A 12,146-nucleotide genomic window follows, 5' to 3' on the forward strand; every position below is an offset into this window, starting at 1 on the left:
CCAGGGGTTAAGAACTTGCCTTGCAATGAAGGGTATGCCGGTTTGATTCCTGGTCTCGGAAGATCCCACATGCCAAGGGGCAACCAAGCCCATGTGCCACAACCACTGAGCCTAAGCTCTGGAATCCATGTGCCGCAACTACTGAAGCCCGCCTGCCCAGAGCCCATGCTCTGCAACAAGAGAAGCCATTGCAACAAGCCTAAGCACTGTAACTGGAGTAGCCCCTGTTCATAACTAGAGAAAGCCTGTGCCCAGCAATGAAGACCCAGTGCAGCAAACCTATTTAAAGAAAAAAAAAAAAAGACACCCAAGTTAATCCCAGAATAAACATCTATACTTTAAAGCACGTGTATATGTGTATTTAACTGACATTTTATAACCTAAATGTACATTGGTGTGAGCTGGTTAAACTGTCTTACCTCCAAAGAATGTGGTCATTATAAAGGTATACGTACAAATTTTAAAAGGGCAATGTCCTGATATGAAATGACTTCCAAAATATGTTAAGGGAAAAAATACAGAACTCTGTGTGTGTATATATATATTTATTTATTTTGAAGGAAGTGTATGTACACTTGAATATAAATATGCAAAGTATCTTTAGAAAGATACCTAAGGAACTGGTAATCACTATATTTAGAACAGAAGTACCTTTCATTGTATGGCCTTTGTTCTGCTTGAATTAAAAAAAAAATCCTGTGCATGCTTTTCCCACTTAAAATTTTAAAAGTATTTTACATGTTACTATATAGGACATGCTTATAAATCAGTAAGATGAAAGCTAAATACTCAAATAGGGAAATGGGCCAATGAAAAGCAATTCACTAAAAAAAAATAAACCACCATCAAATGTGGAAAAATACATAACCCATTACTAATAAAAAGAAGTAACAAAAGCAAAAAGTATCATTTCTCCTCTCTTGATTTGGTAAAAATTCAAAAGCCTTATAGATCTGATAAGAATATGGGAAACTTTCATTGGTAGAAGTTAAACTTTTAAAGAAGGCAATTTGGCAGTATCCATAAAAACTGAAATGTGCACAGTCCAGCAGTCATGCTTATACAATCTATAATTACACTAAATCAAGTGTAGAAGGATATATTACCTTAGGATACAGAGGCAGTATTATCATAGTGACCTAGAGCACAAGGACTGTCATCAGACTGCCTGGGTTTAAATCCCACATCCTAGCTTGGTGATATTGGCAAATTTCTTAATTCTACAGCCATAGGGTCATATACCAGAGAAGGCAATGGCAACCCACTCCAGTACTCTTGCCTGGAAAATCCCATGGACCAAGGAGCCTGAAGGCTGCAGTCCATGGGGTCGCTATGAGTTGGACACGACTGAGTGACTTCACTTTCACTTTTCACTTTCATGCATTGGAGAAGGAAATGGCAACCCACTCCAGTGTTCTTGCCTGGAGAATCCCAGGGATGGGGGAGCCTGGTGGGCTGCCGTCTATGGGGTTGCACAGAGTCAGACATGACTGAAGCGACTTAGCAGCAGCAGGGTCATATACATTACAGAAAGATCATGTAGGTATCCATTAATAATAAAAATAATTACATGTGAATCAGTATGTGAAGTAGGAGTCAAACTCATTTTTTAAATATTAGATAACAGACCAGGATAAAGATGGAATCCCAATTTAATAGGCATTTATAAGAGAATACAGCAGATTTTCCATATTTACTTGCTAAAATTTCCTAGGGGAAAAAAAAATGAGAAGCATTTTTGCAAACATTTATCTTACTCTCATGCTGCCTCAGTTATTAGGTGCCATATTCCAAAGAGCAAATGAATTGCACATAATACCTATAACATTGAGTCCTTACCTTAGATACTATGGTGTATAGAAGTCATAAAATCGAACTGGAAGACAATTTTCTAGTTTGAAGCCTAGTCTCAGTTGGTTATGATTTTAAAATTGTACAAAATTATATTTTCCTTTATGTATAAAAAATTACACATTACAGATAAAGTTCCTTTTGACCACCCTCCACTCTAGTAGTCAATGTCATCAATTTAGTGCATATCCTTAGCAAACCTTTTTCTGTTAGTTTACATACTTAAATGTAACCATCAAAAAATGTATTGTTTTGAAAAATTTTGTTATTATTTGGCAACATACGTAAGTATGTCTTGACATTGTAGCTCTATTTCTTTTCTAAGAGAATTCTTTTTTTTGGCTATAAAAGTTGAGTTTTGCTCCTTTTTCTCCTCCCTCTCTGGGAAACTTGTGTAACTAAAGAGCCTTTGTGCTACTGAAGGACTTCCCCACAAGCTTATGTTCTTCACAGATGCTTATGGTAAATGCCAAATAATTTTTCCCCCCAGCCATGCTGTGCAGCATGTGGGATCTTAGTTACCCTACAAGGGAACAAACCCATGTCCCCTGCATTGAAATGCAGTTTTAACTACTGGATTGCCAGGAAAAGTCCTCCAAATACATTTCTGAGAGGATTAATAAAAAAATTTTATGAGAATCCAGGAATTACATTTTTTCCTTTATAATGAATACACAACAGCATATTTAAAATTTCAAGCACACTTTCATCACTTTACACACTTTTCTATAACTGCCAGAAGATAATATATTTAAAATAAAAATAAAATATGTAGTCCAAAAACATCTCAGTGATTTTTACATTGATATGTGCTCAGAAATAAACATGATGCTAGTGTTAAAAGAAACCACCTGCCAATGCAGGAGACATAAGAGACTCGGGTTTGATCCCTGGGTTGGGAAGATCCCCTGGAAAAGGTCAAGGGAACTACTCCAGTATATTGCCTGGAGAATCGCATGGATAGAGGAGCCTAACGAGCTACTGTCCATAGGGTCGCAAACAGTCGGATACGAATGAAGCAATTTAGCACGCAGAAATAAAACATTTCTTTGGAAAAAATTAAATAGATTGATTACAGAAATAAAGACAATCTAAAAACCGAGTCCAAACAATCTAATTTTAATAGGAACAGTCACCTTAGAGCAATTAAAAAGCATCTGACTAAAGCAAAAGGTTCAATGGTAATACTTCTAAGATGAACATTTCATTAAAAAAAATTTGGGGGGGGCCACATGGCATGCAGGATCTTAGTTCCCTGACCAGAGATCGAATACGTACCCTCTACAGTTGAAGTACGGAATCCTAACCACTGAATCACCAGGAAATTCCCATAGATTGATTGATAAAATTTATTGATTACTGATTTATTCACTGTCATGCCACATAGTGTGTGGGATCTTAGTCTGCCAACTAGGGATTGAACTCAGGCCCTCGGCAGTGAGAACACAGAGTCCTAATCACTGGAACACCAGGGAATTCCCTTAAGATGAACATTTTTAAAATGATTAATATACTTGCTGTAAACTGTATAAATTGGTAATTAAAAAATTTAAAATTAAGAAAACTGTCAGGCTGCTTGGTCAAAAAACATTATACTGGCTTAAGGTGAATTACCTAACATTTTATTAGAAAATTACATTGTTTTTCAATATATTACTTTAAAAAAGCTTATGTTTTTACTATCAAAAATGAATTAATGTTGAAAGAAATTATATGTACACGAGTGTGTATATGTCCACATTCACTCTGCACATAAAACATTTAAAATACCACTCAAGGGACTTTGACAACAGTCCAGTGGTTAAGACTCTGTGCTTCCACTGCAAAAAAAAAAAAAAAACAACCCAAAACACTACAACTTTAATTCATTAGATCTGTACCAAATCTTATTTGTAGCTTTGGGACATCAGGAAGCTCAGTTACCTGTATATCTCTCTCAGAGTATTCCTAGATTCTTTTCTTTTACTTAGCTTAAATATTAGCTCTGGATAATTAAAACCTGTATCAATGTAAATGTAATAAAAATAACTTCAAATGTAAATCAGATTAAAAAAAAGTAGCTGTAACAGACTCCAAAACCAAATATAAATCAGTTTTGATAGCTAAATGTCTTGGGTTACCAGTACATCTTTTATTCATCATATAAGTGAACAACTTTTATTCATCATATAAGTGAACAACCACAACAATCAAGACAACTACAGCAAAATAATCATAGTTCACATTTAGAAAATATTACCTTATCATTAAATGGCCAGGTTTATTATCTGAAATATCACGTTTTATTATTTTCTTTTTTTAAAGTTGATATTTTAAAACTAATCAGAAAAACTTTACTTCAAATACTACCAATAATATAAACAATTTAATATATTTAGTACAACCTGATTTTAAGGCTTTTCTTTAATGTTCAACCATATAATCTTTTAGGATCAAGATAGTTATGTTATATATTCAAAGGAAAAATTTCCCAAACTTGTCTTTGTAAATTAATAAAGAAATTGTTAATTGAAGAACTTAGAGTCAACAAAGGCTAAAATTAAAATATTTTTATTCATTTATATGGTAAATACTGTCTCCTACTAAAAAACAATGACATTAGTCTTTCAATCTGTCAAGCTTAGCTAAACAGAAAATCATATGTCTATTTTTGATATCATATGTTGACATGATACAGAATGCAGGATGTAAAAATCAATTTAACAGACATATTAAGTAATTGTATAGATATGTAGAATCTTAGATAAATGATCAAAATTATAAGTGAACGTTAAATGTGGGCACATGGATATATCTATGTACACTGATGGGTTTAACAGAAAATACGTTTGCAATGATTTCTGGTAACCAGCTTGCTTTCTGTGAATCTTTAAATACCCAGTTCCAAATCTTCCAGCTCTTGGAGAAGGGCTTTCTCTTTCTGAATTTTCTCCAACTAGAAAAGTTTAAAACAATAAAGTTATTAAACAGGAAATGAAATAATTATTAGATCAATAGGCACATAGCGAAAGAGAAAAAATTTAGAGAAAGAATATACCTGAGACTTTACCAGATTTTTTGGTCACCACAGATTTAAAAAACACAGATTAGAGACAAGGTCTAATTTGTTGTTTGATATGAATAAGGTACTTGGGGGCAATCTCAAAAATGACAGAATGATCTCTGTTCATTTCCAAGGAAAACCATTCAATATCACAGTAACCCAGATCTATGCTCCAACCACTAATGCTAAAGAAGCTGGAACGGTTTCTATGATGACCTATAAGACATTCTAGAACTAACAGCAAAAAAAGATGTCTCTTTCATCATAGGGGACTGGAATGCAAAAGTAGGAAGTCAAGAGATACCTGGAGTAACAGACAACTTTGGCCTTGGAGTACAGAATGAAGCAGGGCAAAGGCTAATAGAGTTGCCAAGAGAACGCACTGGTCATAGCAAACATCCTCTTCCAACAACACAAGAAATGACTCTACACGTGGATATCATCAGATGGTCAATCAGACAGAAATCAGACCGATTCTGTTCTTTGCAGCTGGAGAAGCTCTCTACAGTCAGCAAAAACAAGACTGGGAGCTGACAGTGGCTCAGATCATGAATTCCTTATTGCCAAATTCAGACTTAAATTGAAGAAAAGTAGGGAAAACCACTAGATCATTTGGGCATGACCTAAATCAAATCCCTTACGATTATACAATGGAAGTGACAGATTCAAGGGATTAGATCTGATAGAGTGCCTGAAGAACTATGGACAGAGGTTTGTGACATTGTATAGGAGGCAGTGATCAAGGCCATCCCCAAGAAAAAGAAATGTAAACAGGCAAAATGGTTGTCTAAGGAGGCCTTACAAATAGCTGAAAAAGAAGAGAAGCAAAAGGCAAAGGAGAAAAGGAAAGATACATGCATCTTAATGCAGAATTCCAAAGAATAGCAAGGAGACATAAGAAAGTCCTCCTCAGTAATCAATGAAAAGAAATAGAGGAAAACAATAGAATGGGAAAGACTAGAGATCTCTTCAAGAAAATTATGAGATACAAAGGAACTTTTCATGCAAAGATGGGCACAATAAAGGACAGAAACGGTATGGACCTAAAAGCAGAAGATATTAAGAAGAGGTGGCAAGTATACACAGAAGAACTATACAAAAAAGATCTTAATGACCCAGAAAATCACAATGGTGTGATCACTCACCTAGAACCAGACATTCTGGAATGCAAAGTCAAGTGGTCCTTAGGAAGCATCACATGAAAAAAGCTTGTGGAGGTGATGGAATTCCAGTTGAGCTATTTCAAATCCTGAAAGATGATGCTGTGAATGTACTACACTCGTTATGCCAGCAAATTTGGAAACCTCAACAGTGGCCACAGGACTGGGAAAAGGTCAGTTTTCACTCTAATCCCAAAGAAAGGCAATACCAAAGAACGCTCAAACTACCACACAATTGCACTCATCTCACATGCTAGTAAAGTAATGCTCAAAATTCTCCAAGCCAGGCTTCAACAGTATGTGAACCTTGAAGTTCCAGACGTGCAGGCTGGATTTAGAAAAGGCAGAGGAACCAGAGATCAAACTTGCAGCATCCACTGCATCATAGAAAAAGCAAGAGAATTCCAGAAAAAAATCTACTGCTGCTTCATTGACTACACTAAAGCTTTTGACTGTATGGATCACAACAAACTGTGGAAAATTCTGAAGGAGATGGGAATACCAGACCACCTGACCTGCCTCCTGAGAAATCTGTACGCAGGTCAAGCCAACAGTTAGAACCCAACATGGAACAACAGACTGGTTCCACATTTGGAAACGAATACATCAAGGCTGTATATTGTCACCCTGTTATTTAACTTCTATGCAGAGTACATCATGCGAAATGCCAGACTGGATGAAGCACAAGTTGGAATCAGGAGTGCCAGGAGAAATATCAGTAACCTCAGATATGCAGATGACACCATCCTTATGGCACAAAGTGAAGAGAAGCTAAAAAGCCTCTTGATGAAAGTGAAAGAGGAAAGTGAAAAAGCTGGCTTAAAACTCAACATTCAAAAGACGAAGATCATGGCATCCAGTCCCATCACTTCATGGCAAATAGATAGGGAAATAATGGAAACGGTGAGAGACTTTATTTTTGGGGGCTCCAAAATCACTGCAGATGGTGAGTGCAGCCATGAAATTAAAAGATGCTTGCTCCATGGAAGAAAAGCTATGACCAACTTAGCATATTAAAAAGCAGAGACACTACCAACAAAGGTCCTTGTCAAAGCTATGGTTTTTCCAGTAGTCACGTATGGATGTGAGAGTTGGACTGTCAAGAAAGCTGAGCGCCGAAGAATTGATGCTTTCTATCTAACTGTGGTGTTGGAGAAGACTCTTGAGAATCCCTTGGACTGCAAGGAGATCAAACCAGACAATCCTAAATGAAACCAGTCCTGAATACTGACTGGAAGGACATGCTGAACTTGAAGCTCCAATACTATGGCTATCTGATGTGAAGAACTGACTCACTTGAAAGACCCTGATGCTGGGAAAGACTGAAGGAAGGAGAAGGGGACAAGAGAAGATGAGATGGATGGATAGCATCACTGACTCAATGGACATGAGTTTGAGCAAGCTCTAGGAGTTGGTGATGGTGATGGACAGGGAAGCCTTGTGTGCTGCAGTCCATGGGGTCATAAAGAGTCGGACACAACTGAGCGACTGAACTGATGAATTAAGGAGACAAAAGACAGAGCTGTCTTACTGCATTCTCTAAGTCTAATAAATCTTCCATTCTACACTTGGGCTTCAAAGTGTGGAGGACAGGAGGAAGGAAAAGGGGAAACAGGACAGTGTGACCTGAGATACAGAAAAGAAGAGAATTTTCTATTTGTCTAACATAATAAGCAGCAGCTACAGCATTAGTATGTCTCACAGGAAATAGGGACTCCCTCATTCACCATGATCCACGTATTCCCCTATCCTTGCGTATTTCAAAAGAAGTTTTAAAATCTATATACTCTTTAATCTGATTAAATAGTTGCTTGTAATAAAAAGGGGAAGGGTGGTAGTAACTATGAGCCCAAATGAAAAATGCAGAAAAGACCTGATTTTTTTCTAGCTGTTTTCCAGCTGCTGCTTGTTCTTTCAGCTGTTCAATTGCTCTCAGTTTCTGTAAACACCAAACAGGAGTCAAAAGGAAGAAAGAATAAGTAATTCAGAATGCACAAACTACTTTCAAAATTAAACATAAAACTGTGTACATTAAGAACATGAAATTTGGTATTTTTCAAAAATTTAATATTACTATATATGTACATCTATGTATATGTACATGTATGTAAATATATGTCTAATTTCACCATTTATTTCAGTACCTCATGGTACTTGGACCACATCTTTAGCTTTAAGAGAAACTCAGTAATGTGGCCTGGGAAGCGCTCTAGAAACCTGATTTTACCTCCAAGGCCACCATCACACAGTGGTTGCAATTTGACAATTAATAAACTTCCTTTTGTGCCTCTTTCTTCATCTTTAAAAATGGGATGAATATCTGTCCTACCTGTCTCACAAGGGTATAATGAAGCAGTGAGTATAAAAATGTTCAAATGTCCATTATTTCTTATTACTCTAAAAATCAATAATAAAGAACTAATATCCCTTAGACATCTGTGAATAAAACTAAAATCAGTACCATTCCTAAGTTACAGTATTTCATGGTGAGAAAGCAACAACAAGGATTGCTACAAACCTCTCAGATGCCTGTCTTTAGGCATCTAAACACTATTTCCTTTATATAATTCTCATGTGTTCTTTCAATAAACACATGTGCTTTTCACTGAAGCCTCCCACCTTCTTTAGGTTCTTGATTTTTCTGTCTGTCTCAGGGTCCCCGGAAGTTGACTGAGAAATAGTACTTCGTGGTGTGCTTTGCTGGGCAGGAGCGGGCGGCATATCTGGACTCTTGTCAATTCTCGCTTCCTGCAGGAAATATTTTCAAGAATTCAGTTTTCAAAAATGAAATCACTTTAGTATTTCAACAAATAGAGCCTTTTAGAAAACAAAATATGATTTAGAAAACATAGCCTTTTACACACTTTATATAAAGAAAGCAACTGAACTGCTGGCCTCAAGTATGTTATATCGTCCCATAATAGATATAATGAAGCTTAAAAAAATATTTCAGTACAAGAGATATCCAAAAGGCTAGATCTGTAACTTAAAGTAACATAATAATAAAATAAAAAATAGCATATTGGGGAATTCCATGGTGGCCTAGTGGTTTTAGGTTCCTGTGCTTCTACTGCAGGGCACACAGGTTCAACCCCTGATCCAGTAACTAAAGATCCCTCAAGACACGTGATGCAGCCAAAAAAAAAAAAAAAAGGATTTTAGTAATATTAGCAAAATGTAATAAAAATGTTATTAATGTAAAATATAATTAGTTATATAATAACAAATGGAAAGAAATGAAATGACCTTAGTAAAAGAGGAGATTACTGTTTCAGCCAATAAACATTCTAGATTTTTGGTTATTTGGGGATGTGCCATTATATGGATGATTTGGAAATGTGAGAGGGTTTATCTAACTAAGGCATGTGTGTGAAGTTTCACTCTTGGATATCCTCCAAAACTATGAGTATATAAACTCAAGTACATATAACAGATGATGTTACAGGGTAAGTCCCATAGAGATTTATTTACAATCAGATCAATTCAGCTCGGCAATACTGTGCCATGGAAAACTTTTTAAGTAGGGCTTCTACTTCTTCCTTACAGAGTTCCCAGTAGAATACACAGATTCTGCAAGACTCTAGAATCTCTTAGAGTTCTGGGTGGAATACTCCAAACTCCCAAAGCATCCTAGGGGAACATGGGACAGGGTATCTATCACTTGTAGATCTCCAAATCTAAAAATGTCTGCCGGAGAGTTTTTAGACAGTGCAGAATTCGAGCATTTTTTTCTTTTTTAGAGTCATGTTGGTTCTAATTCGTACACTACAATCCACAAATGTTAATTCCTAACCTTCTATGTGAAAATATTACTGAGCATTTAAGAGTATTTAGAAAGAAATTATTTAGTTTTGACTCTTAAGGAGCCTATAAGTTCTGATAATATGGTGTAGTTTGGTATTTTTCATAATAAAAAAGGAGAGGAGTGGATAAAAGGAGAAGAGACATACTTTGCCTACCAAAATTTACTTTTGAAATCTCATAAAAAAAAACTTTTTAAAATTATTTATTTTTATTTATTTTTGGGCTGTACTGGGTCAAATCATACTGGGTCCGATCTTCACCGCAGCATGCAGAATCGTTTAGGTGTGGCATGTGGGATCTAGTCCCCTGACCAGCAATCGAACTCGGGTCCTTTGCACTGGAAACGCAGTCTTAGCCACTGGAACACCAGGGAAGTCCCCTCAATTTTTTCAATTTAGTTGTTTGGGGGAATATCCTGGCAGTCCACTTTCACAGCTGAGAGCCTGGGTTCCATCCTTGGTGGCAGAACTAAGAGCCTGTAAGCTGGGTGGCATGTCCAAAAAAACAAAAATGTAGTTGTTTGTAATCAGGTGAGAATACTAATTTTCTAGGAAGATTCAGTTCAGTTCAGTCGCTCAGTCATGTCCAACTCTTTGCGACCCCATGAACTAGAGCACACCAGGCCTCCCTGTCCATCACCAACTCCTGGAGTTCACTCAAACTCACGTCCATCGAGTCAGTGATGCCATCCAGCCATCTCATCCTCTGTCATCCCCTTCTCCTCCTGCCCCCAATCCCTCCCAGCATCAGGGTCTTTTCCAATAAGTCAACTCTTCGCATGAGGTGGCCAAAGTACTGGAGTTTCAGCTTTAGCATCAGTCCTTCCAAAGAACACCCGGGACTGATCTCCTTTAGAATGGACTGGTCGGATCTCCCTGCAGTCCAAGGGACTCTCAAGAGTCTTCTCCAACACCACAGTTCAAAAGCATCAATTCTTCGGCGCTCATCTTTTTTCACAGTCCAACTCTCACATCCATGCATGACTACTGGAAAAACCATAGCCTTGACTAGACGGACCTCTATTGGCAAAGTAATGCCTCTGCTTTTGAATATGCTATCTAGGTTGGTCATAACTTTCCTTCCAAGGAGTAAGCATGTTTTAATTTCATGGCTGCAATCACCATCTGCAGTGATTTTGGAGCCCCCAAAAATAAAGTCTGACACTGTTTCCACTGTTTCCCCCTCTATTTCCCATGAAGTGATGGGATCGGATGCCATGATCTTCATTTTCTGAATGTTGAGTTTTAAGCCAACTTTTTCACTCTCCTCTTTCACTTTCATCAAGAGGTCTTTTAGTTCCTCTTCACTTTCTACCATAAGGGTGGTGTCATCTGCGTATCTGAGGTTATTGATATTTTTCCCGGCAATCTTGATTCCAGCTTGTGTTTCTTCCAGCCCAGCGTTTCTCATGATGTACTCTGCATAGAAGTTAAACAAACAGGGTGACAATATACAGCCTTGACATACTCCTCTTCCAATTTGGAACCAGTCTGTTGTTCCATGTCCAGTTCTAACTGTTGCTTCCTGACCTACATACAGGTTTCTCAAGAGGCAGGTCAGGTGGTCTGGTATTCCCATCTCTTTCAGAATTTTCCACAATTTATTGTGATCCACACAGTCAAAGGCTTTGGCCTAGTCAATAAAGCAGAAATAGATGTTTTTCTGGAACTCTCTTGCTTTTTCCATGATCCAGCAGATGTTGGCAATTTGATCTCTGGTTCCTCTGCCTTATCTAAAACCAGCTTGAACATCTGGAAGTTTATGGTTCATGTATTGCTGAAGCCTGGCTTGGAGAATTTTGAGCATTACTTTACTAGCATGTGAGATGAGTGCAACTGTGCGGTAGTTTGAGCATTCTTTGGCATTGCCTTTCTTTGGGATTGGAATGAAAACTGACCTTTTCCAGTCCTGTGGCCACTGCTGAGTTGTCCAAATTTGCTGGCATATTGAGTGCAGCACTTTCACAGCATTATCTTTCAGGATTTGAAATAGCTCAACTGGAATTCCATCACCTCCACTAGCTTTGTTTGTAGTGATGCTTTCTAAGGCCCACTTGACTTCACATTGTCTGGCTCTAGGTGAGGGATCACACCATTGTGATTATCTGGGTCGTGAAGATCTTTTTTTGTACAGTTCTTCTGTGTATTCTTGCCACCTCTTCTTAATATCTTCTGCTTCTGTTAGGTCCATATCATTTCTGTCCTTTATCAAGCCCATCTTTGCATGAAATGGTCCCTTGGTATCTCTAATTTTCTTGAAGATTAATATCATGTAAAAAATTATTAAAG

General features: G+C 37.3%; 1 protein-coding gene across 1 annotated transcript in view; it reads right to left on the reverse strand.

Annotated features, from left to right (window-relative positions):
* Positions 1 to 3,962: 3,962 nt before the first annotated feature.
* EIF2A (eukaryotic translation initiation factor 2A) overlaps positions 3,963 to 12,146 on the reverse strand; it is a 41,735-nt gene continuing 33,551 nt past the window's right edge. Inside the window, 3 exon segments of the mRNA NM_001102283.1 lie at positions 3,963 to 4,786; positions 7,928 to 7,993; positions 8,674 to 8,802. Coding sequence (NP_001095753.1) covers positions 4,721 to 4,786; positions 7,928 to 7,993; positions 8,674 to 8,802 — 261 coding nt within the window. The 3' untranslated portion in view covers positions 3,963 to 4,720.

Source organism: Bos taurus, chromosome 1, assembly GCF_002263795.3.
Source record: "Bos taurus isolate L1 Dominette 01449 registration number 42190680 breed Hereford chromosome 1, ARS-UCD2.0, whole genome shotgun sequence".
Lineage (NCBI taxonomy): Eukaryota > Metazoa > Chordata > Mammalia > Artiodactyla > Bovidae > Bos > Bos taurus.